Source organism: Uranotaenia lowii, chromosome 1, assembly GCF_029784155.1.
Source record: "Uranotaenia lowii strain MFRU-FL chromosome 1, ASM2978415v1, whole genome shotgun sequence".
In the NCBI taxonomy this organism is placed as follows: domain Eukaryota; kingdom Metazoa; phylum Arthropoda; class Insecta; order Diptera; family Culicidae; genus Uranotaenia; species Uranotaenia lowii.
The window spans coordinates 147,991,237-148,016,743 of record NC_073691.1 but is presented as its reverse complement, the minus strand read 5'-3'; the positions used below and the strand labels follow the sequence as shown (position 1 = coordinate 148,016,743).

The 25,507-nt window shown below is 37.5% G+C and overlaps 2 protein-coding genes across 2 annotated transcripts; both read left to right on the top strand.

Annotated features, from left to right (window-relative positions):
• Positions 1-4,300: 4,300 nt before the first annotated feature.
• Positions 4,301-4,963, top strand: LOC129738014 (uncharacterized protein K02A2.6-like). Its single transcript, XM_055729189.1, has one exon. The coding sequence runs from the start codon at positions 4,301-4,303 to the stop codon at positions 4,961-4,963; it is 663 nt and encodes a 220-aa protein (XP_055585164.1).
• A 12,415-nt stretch (positions 4,964-17,378) lies between these two features.
• On the top strand, positions 17,379-24,754 carry LOC129738465 (transmembrane protein 179). The gene is made up of 5 exons (XM_055729672.1): positions 17,379-17,491; positions 23,264-23,496; positions 23,612-23,755; positions 23,817-23,978; positions 24,034-24,754. Exons 2-5 carry the CDS (start codon positions 23,387-23,389, stop codon positions 24,335-24,337), a joined length of 720 nt encoding a protein of 239 aa, XP_055585647.1. The 5' UTR covers positions 17,379-17,491; positions 23,264-23,386; the 3' UTR covers positions 24,338-24,754.
• The last annotated feature ends 753 nt before the right edge of the window (positions 24,755-25,507 follow it).

The window sequence follows — 25,507 nt, the reverse complement described above, 5'->3', positions numbered from 1 at the left end:
TTCGCCATCATTTGCAATCTTTCTTTGTCAACCGTTCTCACTCTCCCCTCATTGGGCTCCCATTTTCTCTAGAGCACTACTGTTTTTCATCTTCGAGCAAACCGAGAGCGAAAGAAAAGTTTCCCCATTATGAATATACGTTTTTCTTATCAGGAATTTTCAAATTCCCAAAAATAATCACTATTGGATAACGTTTCACCATCAGTGCGGCTACACCCACTAGCTTTTTCGTTTGTCGTGGTCCTGCAAAGCAATGGTTTTTTCACATTTCACCTACCAATCGAAACGAAAAAAAAAATCAAGAAGATTCTCGGACTCTCACTTCAAAGTAACGCACGGCTATCACACACACGGCACGGATTAAACACAGCGTAAGACGACGACGACAGGTGGCACGGTTTTCTTTCCCCCAAAAGGAAACGGAACCCGGGTGGAAATCCAAGAGCAGCCTCTCCTGAATTTGGTGCGGTGGTGTGGAAGAATGGATGACCCGTGGATTGATATAATATTTCGTGACCACCGCACGACCGAACTCAACCGATTCGATGTCAGAGAACGATTGCATCCGACTGACGATGGTCGAGCTGCTGCTGGCTGCTGGCTCTGGATAATCCCTGCTTCTACAATGATTTCCACCTTCTACGAGACCATCTCAGTTTTTGATTTTTCCTGAGTGACTCGCGGAGAGTGAGATTGCTAGAGAGAAAGATTGGAAGAAAATGGATAAGGTACCACCCGCAAGGCCGATATCAATGGAGATGTCAAATAGGACTTTGCCCTCGGGAAATGTATGTGGATAATGGCATAGGAATGGTAGCCGTGTTGTGACGTTTTCCAACGGTGTCAGTTACCAAATCGCTGCGTTTTTCTCGAGCAAAGCGAGTAAGGTAGGACGAAAAGAACATCGTAAGTGTTTTCAAGCAATACCAATAAATTATATATATCAAGTAGGTATTTCCTTAGACACTTGCTGTTATGGACGTCTACGTGTTTGTTTTGAAGAAAATCAATTGATGAAAATTGATAAATTCTGTAATCAATTTTTTTCAGTTGAATTTTTTTTTACATTTTATTTTTTTTACTTACAAGTAGTTTTATTAATGCATTCAGTGTTCCGAATATCACTCATTTTCAATGAATATTTCTAATTGCACTTCGCACCTGAACGTACAGCGGTCGGGTTTCGTTATTGATTGCTACTGGACCTACCCGATCATCGATCGTTCAATTCATCGCTAAAATACAGATCACCTCGCACGATGCTTGCTGTCAAAACAGTGCAGCACCATCATCAAATTGGAATCTCACCAATGCGCAATGCATAAGGCGAATCTTGTTGGTCTTCGATCAGGAGTGAATGGATCAGGGAGTGAGTGAGTGATACATGAAGCCGATCATTAGCGTATTTTGTTTGATTTGATACATAGCAAATTAATAAATTTATTTGTTGTTATAACGTTTTTCAACATCAGTATGATGTTCACTTTCGCCGTGTTTTTCAATTTTTACAAGTTCTCTTATTAAACTGTCGTCCGTCACGTTAAACTACTGAGAATTTATGGTGTCCCGCACAACTGTTTGATTTTTCTCGTCCTGCAAAAAATAATTTTGAATTTCATATAATTCAGGCAGATACTGAGTGAGCTACATTCAGAATGGATCAGTTTGTATCTCCCTCATCTCCGATATGCGATGTTTGCTAAACCGATGATTCTGATTGATGCGACTCGGTTTGCATAGCTGATAGGAGCGCTGATCGAGATTGCATACCAGCCAGGCGAAGCAGTTGCGAGAGGCGCTATCCCATTATACAATCAGAATGTTTCCAACAGGAAACGCATCCTGAGTGTTTGTTTTGATTGATTTTCGGAACCCTGAATGCATTTACTTCCGCTATTCGCAAGACAGTCCCATATGTATTTTCGTCATTTTTCAGTTTATCTCAAAAATCGTTCAAATACAGTTAGTTCTTCAATTTAGACTAAAAACTTTCATAACTTTGTTCTCAACATATATGAAAAAAATATCAAGTCATGTCTGGCCCATATGAAATATACCCGCAAAGCTATCCCATATATCTTTTTTTACAGAATGCTTTAAAATTGCTCCTCTAATTTACGTTAATTTTACAAATATTCATACAATGTACAATCATTTGAACTACGAAAGTTAGACTAGATAAAACAGTACAATAAAGTCAAAAATAACAATTTCCATCATTTTTACAAGCTAAGTTTAGCCTAAGTTTAGTTAACATTAATGAATACCACCCTTAAAAAATTTAGCCCATTTTTGAAGCCAAATAACTTTTTTATTTTAACTCGAATCGATTTGCAGTCTTGGGATAAAATATTTGTCATAGTTTGGGCTTTAAGAAAACCTATTTTCAAAAGAAATCGGCCGAAGGAAACCAAGGTTGATGAAAACTATTTTTTTCATGTTTCTCCCGAACAAAATCTCTCAAAATCCCATACAAACTTCAGGCTCGTTGAGCGACCCCTTCCCGTGATCCGATCTCGCCCAAATTTGGCATGAGATCTTGCACTAGGCCTAGGATTAATTTTAGCCTGCAGCACATAATTTTTTCAAAAGTTGGGTAATTTGGGTCACTCTACTTTCCCATCATCATTTTCTCCTCTGCATCAACAACTTCCAGAGCAAAAAAAAACAATGGACGAAATTCTACACAGTAAACGAAAATTACCGAGTTCGGTATTTTTTTTACCGAAATCCTAACATGTGTGAATCGTTAAACTGTTCGGTAATGTTTTCGGTAAAAAATAAACGAACATCGGTAAATGAAGAATCGATTTACCGATGTTCGTTTATTTTTTACCGAAAAAATTACCGAACAGTTTAACGATTTACACATGTTACTGTGTACAACAATTATCTTAATATCTGGGAAGAAAGAAATAGAAAACGTAAAGTTTTAACCGATAAATCCACGAAAGTTTATAAAAATCTTTAAAGCCGTTTTTCTCGGTTCGTTGTTTTTGCATATGGGACAGACTTGCCGTTAGCGGCAGTTTAACTCATGAAGTTTTTTTTGTGCCGAGTATTCATTTCACTTTTGTAGTGTTAATAAATAAGAGGGGGGTCGTAATCGTCGCGGCGACTCAACTTATTTTTATTTATATAGTATTCCGTCTCACGACATAACTTGACGAACATAATTCCTAAAATTCACTCGGTCCATGGCAACCGTTCTCCAATTCATCGGGAACCCCACGTTCGCCAGATCACGCTCCACTTGGTCTAACCACCTCGCTCGTTGCGCCCCCGCTCGTCTTGTTCCTACCGGATTCGTAGCGAACACCTGTTTTGCAGGACAGTCGTCCGGCATTCGCGCAACATGTCCCGGCCAGCGTATCCGGCCAGCTTTCACCACCTTCTGGATACTGGGTTCGCCGTAGAGTCGCGCGAGCTCGGGGTTCATCCTTCGCCTCCACACTCCGTTCTCCTGTACGCCGCCAAAGATGGTTCTTAACACTCGTCGCTCGAATACCCCGAGTGTACGCAGGTCCTCCTCGAGCAATATCCATGTCTCGTGCCCGTAGAGAACAACCGGTCTAATGAGCGTCATATACAGGTTACACTTCGTGCGAGGGCTAAGTCTTCTCGACCGCAGTTGCTTGTGGGGTCCATAGTAGGCACGACTTCCGCTGATAATTCGCCTCCGGATCTCACGGCTGGTGTCACTGTCTGCGGTCACCAGTAAGCCGAGATAGACAAAGTCTTCGACTATCTCCAGCTCGTCGCCGTCGATCGTGACCTTGTTATTACTGGACAAGCGGTTCCGGTCGGTCTCGGATCCGCAGGCCAGCATGTACTTCGTCTTGGACGTATTAATCATCAACCCAATCCTTCCTGCTTCGCGTTTCAGTTTGCGGTAGATCTCCTCCACCGCCGCAGATGATCTGCCGACTATATCAATGTCATCGGCAAAGCAGATAAGTTGACTCGATCTGTTGAAAAACGTGCCCCGCATTTCGCCCACCGCTCGTCGAATAACACCTTCTAGCGCCACGTTGAACATCATGCAGGATAGACCATCACCTTGTCGAAGCCCCCTGCGCGATTCGAATGAACTCGACAATTCACCCGAAATCTGCACACAGCACTGCGTTCCATCCATCGTCGCCTTGATCAGTCTGATCAGCTTCCCGGAAAAGCCGTTCTCGTCCATGATTTTCCATAGCTCGTTACGGTCGATCGTGTCGTATGCGGCTTTGAAGTCGATGAATAGATGGTGCGTAGGGACTTGGTGTTCCCGGCATTTTGGAGGAAGCCTGAACCAATGCAACGTAGATCGCTTCCTACGAAACCATGGGTAGACATTGCTATAGATTTTTTGGGCCCTCTGCCGACCGGAGAAAACCTGTTGGTTGTAATCGACTACTATAGTCGATACAAGGAAATCGAAATCATGACAAATATTACGGCAGAAGAAACAATAAAGCGTCTACACGGTATTTTCACACGGTTAGGATTTCCAATCACGATAACGTTGGATAACGCCAGACAATTCGTGAGTAATAAATTCGAAACGTATTGTAAGAACAACGGAATCCATTTGAACTACTCCACTCCATACTGGCCCCAAGAGAACGGCTTAGTCGAGCGACAGAATCGGTCGCTTTTGAAACGACTCCAGATAAGTCATGCGATGGACCGCGACTGGAAGAAAGATTTACAGGATTATTTACAAATGTACTACATTAGTCCGCATTCCATCACTGGAAAAACTCCAACCGAACTGTGTTTTGGACGGACCATTAGGTCAAAGATACCATGTCTGGCAGACATAGAGTCGGCGGCAGTAGATGAGGAAGTTCGTGAAAGGGACAAACCGCGTAAAGAAGCAGGAAAAATACGGGAGGATAAGCGGCGTGGTGCGAAAATCTCTGAGTTGAAAGTGGGTGACACGGTGTTAGCGAAAAACTTAGTTCGTGGGAATTAACTGACACCGCAATTTAGCCCACAGGAATATGTCGTGAAGAATAGACAAGGATCGCGAGTAACCATAGAGAACGAAGATAATAATAAGCTTTATGATCGGAAAACAGCTCACCTCAAACCAGGCGCGGTCCTATGGGGGGGGGGTGATCGGGGTGATCACCCACCCCCCAAGCGGCAAAAATCCGTTACAAAATACCCGCAAATGCTCGAATTTCTATAAAAAGTTGGAACTTTTCTTAGTAGATGTGCTTTCCAATTTTAAAAATTTTCCACTCCGTGGGGGTGTTTATTCCACAAAAAAGTTAATTTATCACTTAAAAGGCTCAATATTGAAAAAAGTCGGTTCACCAAACTCAAGCAGCTGTAACTTAGGATTTCCTGGACTGAATTATACCAAATAACTTTTGTTGATAAGTTACTCAACGAAAGTGTGTTGTTGAGTGTTGATTTGGAATTTGCTATTAATAAAATGTAGGGACAACTTTTTTTTTAAATTGTCACTAATTTCCCTCATAGGCCTCAATTAACACAAGCAAATCGCAACAAATTTTAGTATTTGCTTCAAATTCAAAGCTTCTGAATTCTTGATTTTGTTTTGAATTTGAATGAAATGAAAAATTTGGAAAAGTCATACAGGGGGGTGAAAATGGTTATAACACTGAAATACTTGAAATATTTGTTCTGCTTTCATCATACATTTATTGCCTTCAATTGCAAAATAAAAAATCAGATTCTGAATCACAGTTGAGATTCTCTTTCGCGAGAATTTTTCACCTTCAATTAATCCACCATTCAAATATGAATTATAAACTTAAAATTAATAACCTATATTATGAAATTCAAAAACAAAAATTTAAATTTTAGATCTGATATTATTTAATTCTGTTTTAAATGTATCACATCAAACATTCATGTTATGGATGACTGTGAAAAAAATACAAGTACTGCCAAACAAAAATCTATAAATATAAAAAGCAATTATCTGTATGTTTGTTTGTTTGTTTGTTTGTTTGTTTGTTTGTCCTCTAGCTTAAGAGCTAGAGGTCTGAAATTTGGCATGGATACTCATTATTTAGGTCCAGGAAGGATGAAAAATGTTTTCAGATTTTTGGATGACCCCTTTTGAAAGGGGTCGTCCATACAAGATAAATAATGTTTACGCGATATTGACATTATTTTTCGTCTGATTGTGTTGAAAATTTGCACATGAGAGTTTTAAAAGACGAGCAATCGATTGCAGTTATCAAATTTAGGGTCAGGGGTCGGCCAAAGGGGTCGTCCATATTCACTGATTAATGTTTTTGCGATATTGACATTATTTTTCGTCTGATTGTGTTGAAAATTTGCACATGAGAGTTTTGAGAGACGAGCATTCGATTACAGTTATTAAATTTAGGGTCAGGGGTCGGCCAAAGGGGTCGTCCATATCCACTGATTAATGTTTTTGCGATATTGGGGTTAGTATAGTTCGTATTGTGATGAAAATTAACACATGAGTGTTTTGAGGGACGAGCAATCGATTTCAAGATTTGAATTGTGGATCAGAAGTCGGCTGAAGGAGTCGTCCATACCCAACTTTAATGTTTTTGCGATTTTGACGTTATTCTACATTGGGTTGAGATGAAAATTTCCGCATAGGAGTTTTGAGGGACGCTCTTTTGCTTTCAGGTTTCAAATCTTGCCTCAAGGGTCGGCAAAAGGGGTTATTATCTGTTCACTGTTTTTACGATATTCTCTTGATTGAGCATAGAATTTTAATGAAAATTGACACATGGTAGTTTATCAGAAAAGATAATTGATTTCAGGCCTCAAGTTTTGAATCGTGGTAAAAAAAGGCCGTCCATGTTAGTTGCTCACTGTTTTCGCGATATTGTCGTGCATCGGATTGAGATGAAAATGTTCAGATGAGGGTTATAAACTATGAGCAATTGACTCCAGGTAGCATGTTCCGTGTCAAGGGTTGGCGAAAGGGGCGTATATATTCACTGTTCTCTGTTTTCAAGTTCCTGACGTTATTTTACATATAATTTGAAAAGAAAAAATGGCAAAAGGGAGTTTTGAGGAACCTAAAATTAGTTTCAATTATCGAATTTCGGGCCATGGGACAGAAAAAGAGGGTTTCATTGAAAGTTCAGTGTTTTGTGCAATAATTTTGTTGGAGGCAGTTAATTTATACCAATTTAAGTGTGAAGGTCAAGCAAAAGAGTCGTGCACATAAAGAAATAGTACATGTTTCTGCCATAATGTCTAGATTTTGCAACCGATCGAGAAGAAAACACTCTCACATAAATTTTAATAAAAAGCCAATCAACCGTTTAATTTGAATTTCAAGTAATAGTAATAGTAGCGACTTTGAACACTGTTGAATTTTTTCCCCAAAATTGTCGAAAGAATGTTTCGAATTCATTTTCTAAACTCATTTTGACGTACCAATGATTTAAAGCGAAACGAAGTTCGTACGGGATCAGCTAGTCGAATATAAAATATTCATAGTAATCCGATCAGGAGAGCATGTCAAAACAATAACTAAAACATATTTCAAGGAGATATTTATATATTTCTTAGATGAAATTTGGATCTCAAGGTTTTCGACTATAAGTTTCCTAAAACTGGGTGATATCTTATTTTGATTGAATTTCTCGAACAGGATTGAACTCACTTTCAACGATAAAGAATTTGCTTCCAATTGTTACAAAATATTATGATCATATCTTATTTTAATATGCATACAACATTCCATAAAACACGGACATCGAAGTCAACGGCCCAAACCGTGCTTTAATGAAATTCGCTCAACGCATTCATAAAATTGAATTCAATTTTTGGGAAACCATAAATGGAGCATGGTTTTAGCAAACTATGTGAGTTATTGAAATTCCTCTAGAAATTTTACTCGAAGCATTCATATCTTGACGAGTTATAATTATTTAAGATTTTGTTCTGCCCAATATCAAGCTTTGCTATCTGAATGAGATATAATCTTGATTTGAGCATATCAAAAACTGATATAATTATGCTATGATCGTATAGACTTTTTATATGATTTGAAATATTTTAACATCCTACGAGCACTGAATTATAACTCATATTGATAGAAAAAAATTCAGTATCAAAATATCTCATTTTGATATAATTTTGATTTTTCCTCCTGATCTGGAAGAGTTCAAATTTAAAAAAAAAACTACTCAAGAGATTTCAGCAATAATAAATCGAAGAAAGTTTTATGACTTTTACGTTTCCTATGAGTTTTTAGTGCCAAAAAGGAACAAAAAAGTATTTATATCAGCTGTTTCAGGAATTGGTGTTGGAGATAAAGATTTAAAAATTCATCTCTAGAACGCAAAATCTGCATTCAAAACTATAACACAAGAAAATAAAATTCACATTTTCCGAAGTGCAAAGAATTTGAAACTGATTTCAACTTATTTAAGAGCTCTAAATGCAAATTTGTATTATTTTATCAGCGCTTTTTTTCCGGTATAAATTTTGAAAATACAAGGCTCATTGGAGAAATTTGTGCACTTTTAGCAAAAGTGTAAAATATCAAAAAAAAATTAGAAAAAAAAAATTAACTTAATGATCAATTTTCATAAAGACTGTGAGTAATTTACCATGAGAAAAAATTATAGGAGTAAGTATCTTTCCCCATTTTGTAAAATACGAAGATTATCTAGACGAAATCTGTATTGTTTTTTTCGGGAATTTGTAACTTCTTAGCATTCTTCCCTCTGACCTGCATCGTTGAATAAATAAAGGATAATGAAAAGATTTACCATATTTTTTGTTGTTCAGGTTAGTTACTTCATCAATTATCATTCATCGATTTCACTCTGAACTGCTAAGTTTTAAAATTACTCAATGTCAGAAAATAAGAAGGGAAAAAATAGACAAAAAAAATCGAGTTTAAGACGCAAAAAGCTTCCAAAATCAGTTTGCCACGGTTTTAATTTTTCCCTTGTGAATTAAAACATTCCCCTTAGCATTCCACTATTTTTTCGGCAACAAGGCATTCTACCATGCAAAACAGTCAGAAGATCTTTTAGTGATTTTTAACTAACACTCCTGGATTTCTATAGATCTACAGCAATTATGCCACCGATACTGCTTTCAGCTCATCTACACAATAATATTGAAATTTTAATTTAAAATTTAGCTTACTCGCTAAATTTGAAATACTCAGAGCCCGGCTCCATTTTACTCAGAGATCGCCTTTAATATGAAGCAGCCGTCGCTTGATCTTAAACGACTCAGTTTTTCCGAGTAACGGCTACTCAGACGACGCGAAAGTTGGCACTCAGCGAATTCGAGTGCTTGAAGGCGACAACTGAGTAAATGTTGATCAGTTAGTTCGAGGCCTTCCATCACTTTTTTCGAAGTTGCTGATTTGTTATTCAGAATACCAATTTCTAATGGTAAATATTAACTATAATTAACATTTTCAGGAAAATCTGACGTTTTTTATTTAATTACAGGGTGCGAGAATGGAATATGCGAAGAAGGAACACTGCATTCGTCTCGTATCGCTCATAGTGAACAGTCGCGTTTCGAGATTTCGTCCAATATATCCGGGTGTTTCGTTCCGTTCGGGCGTTTAATACGGTGTTTTGTACCGCGCTATACGTTTTTCTGCCAAAGGCAGACCCCAGCTCGCCAAAGTGGTGCTATTGTGGTGTTGGTCGACAAAGAAAAAGGTTTTTTTCTGGATAGCTGACTGCCCTCAACTGGTCACCACGAGGGCCGCCGCCATTGTTTGACTCATCATCATCATCAATCTGGTCGTTCTTGCTCGAGCCGAGACTTGACGTGGCAGCCATCTTCGAAGAAGGACCACGTGGTTGGGATCACCACTGAAGGAGCCAATCAAAACAAAAATCAAGTTTGTTATACTTTTCTTACTTTTCTCTATTTCTAATTCTATTTTTTCTCTATTATATATTTCGATCAAATTGAGCTTCGCTTTTATTTTCATGAAATATGAGCGAAGGCGGGGGGTCGGACCCGCCAGAGGTGGATGGTGAGCAAATCATCTATGAGGATGAGGAGCATCTGGAGGATTCAGCTGTAGCTGGTTCTTCGAATGCTCATCCTTCTCCGCCAGTTGATATTGCTACTCCATCTGCAGCTGCGGGAAAAACAACCCGACTCCGAGTTTATCCTGATAATTCATCCTCTTCTGGGCCGGGGGTGGTTTTCATCCGGCCCAAAACTAACGGAAAACCATTAAATTTAGTGCAGATCACGAAAGATCTGGCTAGGTGGCCCTCCGTTACCAGTGTTTCCAAAGTACGTCCGAACAAATTGCGCGTTGTTGTGGCCGACCGGAAGGCCGCAAACGGAATTCTTGCCAGTAATTTTTTTAATTTAGAGTATCAGCTCTATATTCCATCTCGAGACGTAGAGATCGAGGGTGTGATCACCGAATCGAGTTTGGAGGCTGAATACGTTAAGTCTCACGGCGTAGGTAAGTTCAAGAGCCTTGATTCGACTTCGGTCGGAATCTTGGATTGTCGCCAACTCATGACTGCCTCCGTCGTTGATGGCGTTACCAAGTATTCGCCTTCAGCCTCGATTCGGGTTACATTTGCAGGAACAGCCCTCCCTCATTACGTCTTGATTGACGGAATTTTAAGGCTTCCAGTACGCCTTTATGTGCCTCGCCCAATGCAATGCAAGAATTGCATCAAGTTGGGGCATACTGCTTCGCATTGCTGCAACAAGAAGCGATGCTTGCATTGTGGGGAGAATCATGGGGAAGGAGCATGCTCAGCAGTTGAGCAAAAATGCGTCTATTGCGGGGGCTCACCCCATGATATCTCCTCCTGCGAGGCATTTCAGGCAAGCTGGGATAAACAGAGGCGCTCTTTAAAAGAACGCTCCAAGCGTTCTTATGCCGCCATATTAAAGAGCGCCTCTCCACCGGTCCAACCTCAGACCTGTAACATTTTTTCTGTGCTGTCAGTTGACAATGAAGACACAGATACGGCTGATGAAGTTCAGCCAGTCTTCGTTGCAGGAGGCTCTCGGAAGCGAACAAAGGCGCCTTCTCCGAAAATACCAGCTAAAATAGCTACGGTTGTCTCTTCAAATAGAAACGAGAAAAAGTCGACTGCTGCTGAAAAGGAAAAACAAGTTCCTCCAGGTTTCCGCGGAAATGCACCACTGCAGAATAAACCAACAGCTGCGGGAGCTTCGCAAACCCAAACCCCAAACGTGATGCCAGAATCAACGACTCAGTCTGGGCTCTTTAAGTTGACTGACATTTTGAACGGATTTTTTTCGTGTTTTAATGTATCAGAACCCGTGAAAGACATTGTATTTGCAATGCTTCCTGTATTAAAGACATTTTTAAAGCAATTGATGCAAACTTGGCCCCTCCTTTCAGTGTTTGTATCTCTCGATGGCTAATTTACGCCGAGAGGTCGGAGATATCACTGTACTACAGTGGAATTGTCGTAGTCTTATTCCAAAATTGGATTCATTGAATTATTTACTTCATAAAACAAACTGTGATATCTTTGCATTGTCCGAAACTTGGCTATCTTCTCAATCTAACATCTCATTCCACAATTTTAATATTATCCGTCTGGATCGTGACGATTCTTATGGAGGGGTGCTTTTGGGGATCAATAAGTGCCACTCTTTTTATAGAATTCACCTTCCTTTATCAGGCGGAATTGAAGCTGTTGCATGTCATACAACAATAAGAGGTAAGGACTTATGTGTTGTCAGTTTGTACTGGCCTCAGAGAGTTGCAGTGGATCGAAATCACCTAGAGGACCTGTGCTCAGTGCTCCCTGAGCCAAGGTTGATCCTGGGTGACTTCAATTCACATGGAACTGTCTGGGGAGAACAAATTGACGATAGTCGTTCTACTCTTATCTATGACATTTGCGACAGTTTCAATTTAACAGTATTGAACACGGGTGAAAAAACACGGGTACCTAAACCTCCTGCAAGACAAAGTGCAATTGACCTCTCACTCTGCTCAAATTCACTATCATTTGATTGCCAGTGGAAGGTAGTCCATGATCCGAATGGTAGTGATCACTTACCTATCGAAATTACTATCACCAATGGGGTCAGCTCTTCGAACACAATAAATATGACATATGACCTTACAAGACACATCGACTGGAAAAAGTACTCGGACACAATTAAAACCGCCATCGACTCTATGCACGTTTTACCTCCTTTGGAGGAGTACCACTTTCTTTCTTGTCTGATACACGATAGTGCAGTTGACGCTCAAACAAAACCCATCCCAGAATCATCTATTCATCGAAGGCCTCCTAATCCATGGTGGGACCCTCAGTGTTCTAAGCTTTATAAGGACAAATCAACAGCATTTAAAGAATTTCGAAAACATGGAACTCTTGTCCATTTTGAAGCTTACGTTTCCCTTGAAAATCAGTTTAAAAAGTTAACCAAGGGGAAGAAAAAGGCGTATTGGAGGAATTTTGTTAGTGGGTTATCGCGTGAAACATCCTTAAGTACTTTGTGGAAAGTGGCACGAAGCATGCGTAATCGATCATCTACAAATGAAAGTGAGGAATATTCACATAGGTGGATATTTAAATTCGCACGGAAAGTCTGTCCAGATTCTACACCTGTGCAAAAAATAATCCGGAACGTGCCTCCTGATAGGTCTGATAGTGGTCTAGACTCAAGCTTTTCGATGGTCGAATTCTCACTTGCCCTCCTCTCTTGCAACAATTCAGCTCCGGGAATTGATGAAATCAAATTTAACTTGTTGAAAAACCTTCCGGATGCTGCAAAATTTCGCTTGTTAAATTTATTTAACCAATTCTTGGAGCATAACATTGTTCCCCAAGATTGGAGACAAGTGAGAGTCATTGCTATCCAAAAGCCCGGAAAACCAGCGTCTGATCCCAACTCTTACCGTCCAATAGCGATGTTGTCTTGTATACGCAAATTGATGGAGAAAATGATATTGTTTCGTTTGGACAAATGGGTAGAAACAAATGGTCTCCTTTCAGATACTCAATTTGGGTTTCGAAGGGGCAAAGGGACAAACGATTGCCTTGCTTTGCTGTCTTCAGAGATACAAATGGCGTACGCAAAACGTGAGCAAATGGCTTCAGTGTTTCTAGACATAAAGGGAGCTTTTGATGCAGTCTCAATAGAGGTTTTGTCAGACAAGTTGCACTCCCGGGGTCTGCCTCCTCTATTGAACAACATCTTATACAGCTTACTTTGTGAGAAACATTTGAACTTTGCTCACGGAGATTTTGCAGTTAGAAGAACATCTTACATGGGCCTCCCACAGGGTTCATGTTTGAGTCCACTTTTGTACAACTTTTATGTGAGTGACATCGACAGCTGTCTCTCTGAAGGCTGCACTCTAAGACAACTTGCAGATGACGGAGTAGTGTCTGTCACAGGATCTACTGAGTCTCATCTGCACAGGCCTTTACAAGATACTTTAGACAGATTGTCTTCCTGGGCTTTGGGGCTTGGGATTGAGTTTTCCCCTCAGAAAACGGAAATGGTTGTTTTCTCTAAGAAACGTAGACCTGCTCAACCTAAGCTTCAACTCCTAGGCAGAACGATCACTCAATCGAGGAGTTTCAAGTATCTTGGGGTTTGGTTTGATTCCAAGTGTACCTGGAGAGCCCACATTGAGTATCTGAAAGGAAAATGCCAACAAAGAATCAATTTTCTCCGATCAATTACTGGCACCTGGTGGGGAGCCCATCCAGAAGATCTTATCAAATTGTATCGAACAACTATTCTATCCGTTATGGAATATGGTAGCTTCTGTTTCCAGTCAGCTGCCAAAACTCACCTCATCAAACTAGAGCGTATCCAATACCGTTGTCTCCGTATCGCTTTGGGCTGTATGCCCTCAACACACAACATGAGTCTTGAAGTTTTGGCAGGAATACTCCCTTTGAAAGATCGATTCAATTTACTATCACTTCGGTTCCTCATCAGGTGTGAGGTCATGAACCCATTGGTGATTGTAAATTTCGAAAGGTTACTTGAGCAAAATGTTCAAACCAGATTTATGTCTATATACCATATCCTCATGTCAATGCAGGTAAACCCTTCTTCGTATTCTCCAACTCGTGTTTGTAGCCCAGACTACGATCATTCTTCTGTCCAGTTTGATTTGTCTATGCAGCAGGAAATTCGTGGAATCCCGGATCCGCATCGTCCTCTTCTGATTCCAAGAATTTTCGAAGCTAAATATAGACACGTCGATGCTGATAAAATGTACTTTACCGATGGATCACTTATAGAGGAAACAACAGGATTTGGAGTGTTCAACGAAATATCCAGCGCATCTCACAGTCTCCAGTCACCATGCTCTGTATATGTTGCAGAGTTAGCAGCTATTCACTGGGCTTTGAATAGTATCGCCACACGACCTATTGAACACTACTATATTATAACTGATAGTCTCAGCTCTGTTGAAGCAATCCGCTCTATAAAACCAGGAAAATTCAAATGATACGAAATGATACGAGATATATTGACCACTTTATCAAGACGTTGCTTTTCTATCACCTTTATCTGGGTCCCCTCACATTGCTCAATAGCAGGCAATGAGAGGGCAGATTCCCTTGCAAAAGTGGGTGCGATGGAAGGCAACATTTACCAGCGTGAAATCGTATTCAACGAATTTTACTTCTTGGCTCGAAGAAACTCTCTTGTCAACTGGCAGCGTAGATGGGACGAGGATGAGTTGGGTCGGTGGTTCCACTCGATTATCCCAAAGGTAAGCCTTAAACCCTGGTTTAATAGATTGAACCTGTCTCGGGATTTTATTCGTATATTTTCCCGTCTCATGTCCAATCATTATTCCATGAATGCGGTACTCTATCGTTTAAATATTGCTGGCAGCAATTTATGCGGATGTGGTCTAGGTTACCATGACATCGAGCATATTGTTTGGTCGTGTGAGGACCACCTATTCGCCAGAGCGAACTTTATAGATTCCCTTCGGGCCCGAGGAAAACCACCCGACGTTCCAGTGAGGGATGTATTAGGTATGATGGACTTGGACTATATGTTCGAGATATACCTTTTCCTAAAAGCTATCGATCTTCGACTATAATTCTCTTTATTTTCATATTTCCCTTTCTATCTTTCTTTTTCTTCAAAAAAAAAAAAAGTGAACTAGATCTAAGTACACAATTGTAATCAAACAAAACGAGTTTGGCTCCTTAAAGCCTAAAGGTATGAGCCGTTTCAAATAAATAATTTACAAAAAAAAAAAAAAAAAAAAAAGAAGGAACACTACTTTCGGAGGTGCACTAGCAGCAGCAATTTAAGCTAAGCCACAATCCGGTTTCGTGGTCCCCAATTTGGTGTTCCGGCGGATACCACTTTATCATCCAGATGAAAAGGCCACTATTTCGGTGTAAAAAAGTGAAGAGGCGCAAGTGTGATTTAAAAAAAATGAAAATTTGGTGAAAATTTAAAAAAAAATATAATTAAGGAAATATAACCAATAAGCAAAATATATTCACTTTTTATTATTATGATTCACCAATCTAACAATATTCTTATTGATTCAACTGGGTTTTACTATTCCTACGCGGAAAAAGCGGCCGAAATCCGTTCCGAAATCATTCGCGCATTCTGAGTAACCCCGACTCAGTTGTCGCGAAAAGGGCTGTTAGTCAGATCTGAGTAAAGGCCGTTTAGTCAGAACTGAGTAGGTGCGGTTTTGGCGACAACTGAGTAGCCGTCACTCTGAACTGAGTAGCTGAAAGTTAGCGAGTAAGGTTTGATATTCTTAATCTGAAGGCTTGGCTATTTCAATTGCAAATGATTGAGACTGTTAACTAAAGAAGAGTATTAAAATTCAGAATTAACCCTTCATTTCATTATTTTCTTTATAATTCAAAATGATTTAAAAATTTGGTAATTATGTGGAGGTGAACAAAGATTAATCACTTTTGTTTGTAATTTATTTGTTGTAATACAATTTAAATTGAAAATTTTTGATGAAAACTTTGAATTCAAGAGCAAATCAAATAAAATTCGGTTCCAAAATTTAGAAACTGATTTTGATAATCGGTTTCTTCTACTTAATTTATATTTAAAGTGTTGATTTTATATATTGTGTTTGAAAAATTTGAAAATTAAAATACTAATATACTATTAAGTATTTCAGAATTAATATAATACTATTCCAAATCACGATTCAGTAAAATACCCCAATGAAGAATTCAATGCCCGTTAGTTATGTTTGTTAATTTGTTTGTCAGGCTTATCGGTGAAAAGTAAAATACTTTCGATAAATTATAAAATACCAGAGCTCTAATATTTAGAAGCTCAGGAAATGAATGAAGATAACTTGATTTTTTTTCTACGTGTTCATCTCTCAACAACGTGTGTATTATTTTCATTGCAAAAAAAAACATTTATAACGAGAAATTTTTTAAAAGGCTCTTAAAATGACAATTCTAAAATACCTGATATACCGACAAATAAAAAAATATATCAACATTTTTTCGCAGTGGCTATTATAGATTCGCTGGTTGTTTTATAAAGGGATTACACCCCCCCCCCCCCCCCGGCAACCCCTCCCTTCTACTTTTGCTAACTCAAATGATTGTTTTTTTCACCAGATTAACGTTCCTTTATATTGACTGATTTTTGAAAATTGGAAAATCTTCCCCCCCCCCCTCCCCCCCACCAAGAGTCGACTCTAGGACCGCCCCTGCCACAAACTGGTCCCTAACCCGATCTCAAACACTCCTACTACCAGCTCCACAGAAGATCCTCCAGATAACAATGAATCTGATTACCTTTCAAGTGAAACTAATTCTGGCAGTAATAATCACAACTCTGAACGTTCCAGATCACGCCGCACTTGTAAAATACCACAAAAACTAAAAGACTATATCCTTAATGAATTTGACTGATAGAGTTGGCGGCTTATAGAAAAGGGGGGATGTGATACCGGGCTCTACTGACAGAATGGATCCACTTGGTCTGGGAGAGAGAATAAGAGAAATAAATAACTAACGTGCGAAGCGTGTTGAGGCTAGCTTGGCTTTGTTAATTGTCCCGTAATAAATAGTCATAAAGTGCAGTGAATCTGTTTCTTTACTACTCCGAAGCACCACATCTAGCAACCAATATACATTTAATTGCTTTATATTTTCTCTACCAAACCTCCTGCATGGAGAGGAGTCTGTTTACGCTTATAAGCGTTTTATCGCGTTTTATAAATATAAAACTTTGGAAGTGTTTTTAAAATTTGATGGTATTTTTTCCTGTGTTTGTTACTTCGTTACTAAGTTTATAAACTTCATCTATGACAAAATTTAAATTCATTGAAAAATTTTTATTCTAACATGGTAAAAGGCTAGAATAAGGGAATTTTGTGATAAAATTTAATGCAAAATTACTGCGAGAGGATTCGTGAAACACTTTAATGATGGTGCATGAGTTTGAGGATGAACACGATTTTGCCGTTAAATGTACAGTTCGATTTCTATCAGTGGAACAAACAAGCAACTGTCAAACGAAAAATCAGAATCAAAACAACCTCCTGCACTTCTCGTCTAACCGCCTTTGCGAGCGGACTGAAAGCGGCTCCAAGTTGAGAAAGTGAAAGGGGAAATCGTATAAATTTCAATCATATTATAGTGTTTTAAGTTAATCCAAAAGCAAGTTTAAAAAAGTTACTAATGTGTAAGAGCAAGAAAAAAGGTGTATCAATAAAAGCTGTAAATAATTAAATAGAGAAAAAGTAATAATTTTAGTTTCTAATAATAAGTTAGGGTAAGTGATTAAAACAAAATGGCGTCACAGTCGGCGGACCTTAGAAATCTTCCACCGGATAAGGTAAGCGACATGACAGACGATGAATCGAACGACCAGGAAGTCTTTCGGGGCTTTCCAGACATGGCATACAACAGGAAACGGACAATTGATTTCACATTTGAACAAGAACAGAAAAAAACCAAAGCGTCATCATGCACACAAACAAAGGAAATGACAAAAAATATTACACTCACACAAACAGAGAATAACAACACCAATAACACACAGACACAATCTCAAATTCAAATTAATCAAAAACCACATCCACAATCATCATCAACCAAAAAAACCACACAAACAACCCTAATTCAAAATCGTACATCAAATATTATCTTCATCGAAGCGATAGAAAAAAACAAAGAAAACAAGATGCTGGAGCCGATGGAAATTGGCAAATTTTTACACCATGCGAACCTAGATCAGTTTTGCGAACTAAAACGCGCGGGTCTATTTCGTTACAAACTGATCTATAAATCACCAGAACAAACCCAGAAAATATTAAACGCCTCGGAATTTCTAAAAATCAACAACATTAAATCATATATCCCACAAATGATGCGAGAAACTACGGGAGTAATTAGAAACATCCCAACATCTATCACAAACCAAGAAATCTTAGAAAATGCGATTACCGATAAAAAAATCATCAAGGTAGAAAGAATCAAAATTAAAGATAAAAATTCAAAAACAGAAAAACTCATTGAAACAAAAACAGTTAAGATGACATTTGAGGGAATAGAATTACCCAGAGTTATTCAGATTTACGGAGTATTTGCAAAACCGGAAAATTATTTTTACCCAGTACGTATCTGCAACAATTGTTGGAGGTTAGGTCACAAAACCGCGGCGTGCAAGGGAAAGGAGACTTGCAAAACTTGCGGCAAACTTATTGACGAATCACACAAGTCGTGTAAACCGGAAACGCGACCCACTTGTAGAAACTGCAAAGGGAATCATTTGCCCACAGAAAAGAACTGCCCTGAAAGGATCAGGAAAGAACATATTAATGTCGCGATGACCATTAACAAAATGACATACGTCGAAGCGGAACAACTTTATCCGAAAACTAAAAACCGTTTCGCACTACTTGAAGAGTCTACCGACGAATTCCCATTGTTGGAACGTCCAAGTAGCTCCCAAAAGAACTTCAGATACACGAATATCCCATCCAAAATAGTCAATTACAGCAAAATTATAAACAGCGTTAAAAAGCAAAAAACCTTACCAAAAACTTCAATTAATTCCTTTTCAAAAACAGATATTGCACTAGAACCAACAAAACCGATAATTCACAATCCATACAAAAATTCAGAAAAAGAAAAACTTCAAACAGAATTTAACAAGTTACTAGAATCACAACTTGAAAAGATAATTGAAAAAACTACGAATAAAAATACAAATTCCATCGATAAAAACTTACTACTCATAGAAATTCAATTAACTATAGAAAAAGCCCTAAGCAGAATTAACCGATCTAACCCTAACAACGCAGAGGAAGAAATAAATATATTAGATTTACCAGTTATGAATGAAGAAACTATTGAAACTAATTAAAAAAAAAAAAAAAAAAAAAATCTCTCAAATTACAAAATTTGTTTTAAACAGACTATAAATTTTTGAAAGTAACAAAAATGGCTAACTTTACGAATAATCTTAATATTGCTCAACTTAATATAAGAAGTTTAAGACCACTTCAGAAGAGAGAAACACTGAAAACTTATTTAACAACAAAAAACATTCACATTTTCTTGCTACAAGAAACCTGGCTTAAGCCTGAAGAAAAATTTAAATTCCTAAATTACAGTTTCGTTAACAACTGTAGACCAGATGGCTACGGTGGTACGGCCATTCTCATTCACCCTACACTCATTTATGAATTAATAACAATCCCTCAAGTTGACCTCGAATTAACAGCCATTAAAATTAAAAACTTAAAAAAACATACTATATTTATATCAGTATATATTCCACCAGACGAAAATCTTAACAACATAAAAACGTCACTTAAAAACCTTTTTGACTTTATGTCTAACAATCAGAACGATGTCATACTAGCAGGTGATCTGAACGGCCACCACCCACTATGGGACAACAAGGCGACAAGAGCAGATGCCAGAGGTGAATATATCAGCGAACTAATAGACGATCATGAAATAATCTTTTTAAACAACGGTGAACCAACAAGGTGGCCCGATATCAACAAAAATCCATCCGCCCTAGACCTTACATTAGTAACACCTTCAATAGCTAGCTCAATAACTTGGAAAGTAAGTGAAGAAGACATTGGATCCGATCACAAGTTAATCGAATGTCAAATGGAAAACATTAACAAATTTAGTATTGACTATCCTAAAAAAATCACGAGTAAATCAAAAGCAATAGAATATTTAAACCAAATTGATCCATCCTCAATCGAAAACACAGAGCAAATGATTAAAAAAATTGAAGAAATAATCAATAAGGCAACCTATTCCATTACCCCAGGTAGCAATAAACAAACTAAACCTTATTGGAATGACAAAATTAAAAATTTGTATAAAGAAAAAAATAAAAAACATATTAACTTTAGGAAAAATCTTACATTACAAAATAAACTAGACTACAAGAAAGCAGAGAGAGAATTTTACAAAGAACTAAAAGAAGAAATATTTAAGTACAGAAATAAAATGCTTGATGAAATAAATGAGAACACAAACATTAAACAAATGTGGAACATAATTAGAGCAATAGGAGGTAATTTTAAGAATAAAGACAATTTAGAAATAATGACAAACGAAGAACTATCAAAAAAATTTATTGAAGAAAATTTTGCAAAAGAGGAAACTCCGATACAATTTCTGTCGAGTAATTTTGATGTTCAGGAAGAACAATATGGGAAAGAACTAAGCATTGAAAATATGCTCAAAACAATTAAAAAGAAGAAAGATACCTCGGCAGCAGGTAATGACAACTTTTCATATTTTATGCTAAAAAACATCAGCCTACCCCTACAAACCAAATTTCTTGAACTTATCAATGAAGTATGGGTAAAAGGGATTATTCCAAAGCAGTGGTTGGAAGTAAAAATAATACCAATATTAAAACCAAACAAAGATAAATTATTGCATACCTCCTACAGACCGATATCATTAATAAACATCAATCTCAAAATAATTAATGTACAAATTAAAAATCGTTTAAATAGATACATAGACCAACATAACATATTACCACCTTTATCGTATGGCTTCAAAGAAAACACCTCCGCGATAGACTGTGTTAACCATTTAGTCGCAACGATAACAGAAGCGAAGAGAAACAAATCATATGTAACAACAATATTTCTAGATTTGACAAAAGCATTTGATTCGGTCGACGTGAGCATACTTCTCAAAAATTTAGATTCATTAAAAATACCAACAAATATTCTTAAGTGGCTACATACATATCTCACCCAAAGAAAAATAATTTTAGAAACGGCAAACACTAAAATAGAAAAACTAACGGACAAGGGACTACCCCAGGGATGCCCACTGTCCCCTTTGCTTTTCAACTTATATACGATAACCTTACACAATATTACTACTGATAAAGTAATTTTAAAACAATTTGCCGACGACTTCGCTATCACTATCATAGGCGATTCCATGGAAGAAATTGAGCGAACAGCAAACATTATACTTAATACTTTTGAACAAGAACTAAGAAAACTGAAAATAGCAGTAAATCCCGAAAAATCCGCAGTTATTTTGTTCCATGCTAGAATAGCTGACCGCATAAACATTCAAATAAATAACAAACCAATAACACAAATAGATAAACATAAATATTTGGGATATATAATTGACAATAAATTGTCTCATAAACCACATATCGCGTATTTAGAAACCAAAGCTAGGAAAAGGTTGAATATTATAAAAATGATAGCCCGAAAATCGACTGGAGCACACCCCCAAACGGTTCTAAAGGTGAATAATGCGATAATCAGATCCCAACTAGATTATGGAATCTCCATATACGGGGGCACAGCTAAATCAAATCTTAACAAACTTAACACCATATATAACGCTTCTATCAGAACTAGTCTCAGACTTTTAAAATCAACTCCCACGAATGTACTTTATTCGGAAGCAGGTGAAATACCTCTTAAATGTAGAGCCAATTACCTAACTAAAAAACAAATGCTTAAAGATTTTCTGTTTCAGAAACCAATCACAGATATCACAAATAAATTCATAGAATACAATACCTTACCAAAATTCTATACATTCCTGGAAAGAACAGTTTTTGAAAATAATTACCTTTTAGCAATAACATCCCAACCCAAAATTAACACATTCAGCGAAAAACCATTAGAGTTACATAAAATCCACCTTACAATCCCAAACCTGAAAAGAAACGAAATGAATAATGATACAATCAAAATAGTAACTAATAGTCTAATTCAAGAAAAATATCAAGATTACATTCAATTTTTCACAGATGGATCCAAAACACCTGATGAAGCAGGAGCAGGAATATGGATAAATTTAAACAATGAAAAAATCTCGATTAGATTGAACAAAGAACTTTCCATTATGAATGTAGAGCTCACAGCAATCAAAATAGCACTAGAAATAATTGAAACAAAAAATAATTCAAACTTCGTAATTTGTACGGATTCTAAATCGGGATTAGAAAGTATTAGAAACCAAAAAGTAAAAAATAATTACATAGTTGCAGAGATTGTTAACAAATTGAAAACAACCAATAAAAACATCCACCTACAATGGATCCCGGCTCATGTAGGAGTGGGTGGAAACGAAACAGCTGATCAGCTAGCGAAAGAAGGTTGCCTCTGCAATAATTTTTATTACTCAACAATTCCACTAAATGATGGAATGAATATTGCCAAAAACGAATCCTTCGAAGAATGGAAAATGATCTACAAAAAAGAATCTGAAATAAAAGGTAAAAAATATTACAATTTACACCCCCAACCATACACACAGCTTTGGTGCAAAAACTTAAAACTCGATACACACGAAATAATAACAATCGGAAGACTAAGGACACACCACACCTTGACAAAAGAAAAACTTTATCAGTGGAAGATTGCGAGAGACGAAAACTGCGATCATTGCCAGGTAAAAGAAGATATTAATCACATTTTATTTAACTGCACTAAATATAGAAATAGATCTAGATTTCAAGCTTTAATCATAAATAACAACATAGACACTATCTTAGAGAAAACTGACATTAAAATTTTAAAGGAAATAGCTAAATTTATAAAGATAAATAACATCAATGTTTGAAGTAAAACAGCAACCTTTTATGCACCTTAACCAGTTCAAGCACGTATAAAATAAACAAAAAACCCTTGCTGAGGTAAACAACTAAAACCACTGTAAATTTTAACCGCGTAAAGATGCATATGTAGCACAAAACCACCCCTGAATCTGACAAGACTTGGCAGTTTAGCTGAACGTCAGCTTGCCATAAAAGAGAAGAAGAAGAAGAAGAAGAAAACAACCTCCGTTTATCTCGATCTCGACTCATCATTCGGTCTGATTTGGATTATAATAAAGAAAAGTTGTTACATATGTAAACTGGGCCCGTAAAGTGATTGTGAATTAAACTATTTTCTCGCTACATAATGGCACTTTCCAACGTGCTAATTCTGAGCCAGGTGGCGGGCCATGTTATTGCTCTGATCTTATCTTTGTGCTTGTTCATTCCACTATCAATGCATGTCCATTCCTTCAAGTAAGTCGTCATTGTTAGTAATGCAGTAGGACCTATGCAAATTTTTGCAGTGGATGCAATGATTCATTCCATGCTTCGGATTATAGTAAAGATTTGTTGATTATTTTCATTCTAGCGGTCATTGCTTGCTGTTTGCCACCGGAGCTTGGCAGGAAAATGATGGCCTGTTCGATGTTAAGTGGGCTTCAGAGGCTTATTGCAACTATCCTATTTTGGTTGGCGTTGCCCTATTCGTGATAGCCGGAATGCAAATCTATCGGTAAATTCACTGCATTTCTTTTATGTCCACAGATTCGTAATTGATTTATTTTCGTTTTCAGCTTGTCAATTTTGGTGTACCGAGAGTTGGACAGCTCATTTCTGGCGCTCTTTTTCGATGTTGTCTTCAGTATCAGTCTATGCGCGATGTCCATTGTGGCAGCCATCATTATTACTTTGGGCTTCATGACCTGGTGTGGAGATATGACCGAACGTTTCCCATCGTAAGTTGTAATTGCTGGTTTAGGATCTCATGAAACCAATTATGTTTTTTTTCAGTTGCGAAATTGCCGATGGCCAAAACATTACCAAAGTTGAGATGAATATTCAAACATCTGGATTCTACATCGAGTTGGGAACAGCCCAGTTCGGTGCTTGGGCATCATTCGCCACGTGGGTTGGATTGTCCGTATTCTCCCTACTCAAACTGATTAATAACCATCAGCTCCGAAACATGAAGGTGTCCATGTATATCGAGCGCCAACGGTTAGTTAACGAGGATGTCTACCGTGGCACGACTTCGGAACTACCATCAAGCGCGGCTGGCGCTTCCCTTTCTTCTGGAGAAAGTCAAAACGATTGAGAAGCCAGCTGAACAGAGAAAAATTTTGAAAAATATCACGGTTCAACTTTGTGGTTGCTTAGTCTCGATTTTTCTCCCCGGATGCTGCTTTAAACTATATAACATAGACAAGGCTACAACACACCATAAACTATAGTTGCTGGTCAATTCGGACTAAAAGACACGAGACAAGAACCAAACTGGTGCTTTGAAAAATTTGGATCGGATTGTTTAACCAAGCGTAAAACTTTTCGCAACGGAATGTGAAACATTTTTAATTTTAAGTAAGTACCTACTCATACATCATCCGAAAAAGAAAACGAACGTGCTGTGGTTTACTGATATGTGTGAAATTTACTCTTACAAACAAATATTATTTGCTCTGTCATTGTTTTATGTATAACCTATTTAAATAAACAAATCATATAAAATAACTTATGAATCGTTAAAATATTGAGTGTAAGTAGTTTTCTTCAAAATGTTTAATTTGTAATTTAGTAACTTTTACGCAGTCTAACAAAACGTGTGGAGTATTGATAAATGTTTTGATATCTTATAATAAAGATATCCTTAAAAATATTATATTCGCATTATGAAGCTCTGTTCAACGTGGTCCTTAAGGTGTTTAGCGAACTAGTTTGTCTTGTCGCCAAAGGAAAGTTGTTCCAACAGGAGGCGCCATAGATCAGTATACTCTTCCTTTTGAGGTTGGGTTACGGTATGTTGGGGGATGATGATGTAGTCGAGCTACGCGTATACTCATCCGGAAGGAGGTATGTATCTCATTTGAGCTACTTGAATTAAGGACCAAACAAATTTTAAAAAATATTAAAAAAGAGGTACAATTGCAAACATTTCTCCCATTTCTAAAAATTATAAAATATTGATTTCTTCTTAAAATGATTTCTTGATGCTTAAGAAAATTAAATTAAATTTATTTTATAAATTTTTATTACTTTTTAATTTTTCTATTCTTGAGAGAGAGAGAGAGAGAGAGAGAGAGAGAGAGAGAGAGAGAGAGAGAGAAACGGCTTTGTATACACTTACTCCGGTGTACCTTACCTATTTTCGAATTCAACTAGTTGAAATCAGATGGCGCTGAATGGTGTGAATGTTGGCTGCAATTTAAATTATCAAACGAAACAAATACCATTTTGGAGGTGACTGCATAATAACTTCATGTATAGGTAC

Bases quoted from the DNA above. Each gene is read 5' to 3' on its own strand.
- LOC129738014 (XM_055729189.1), top strand. From the start codon at position 4,301: ATGCAACGTAGATCGCTTCCTACGAAACCATGGGTAGACATTGCTATA.
- LOC129738465 (XM_055729672.1), top strand. From the start codon at position 23,387: ATGGCACTTTCCAACGTGCTAATTCTGAGCCAGGTGGCGGGCCATGTT. The intron at 23,756-23,816 runs GTAAATTCACTG...TTTCGTTTTCAG, and splicing joins GCCGGAATGCAAATCTATCG to CTTGTCAATTTTGGTGTACC. The intron at 23,979-24,033 runs GTAAGTTGTAAT...GTTTTTTTTCAG, and splicing joins ATGACCGAACGTTTCCCATC to TTGCGAAATTGCCGATGGCC.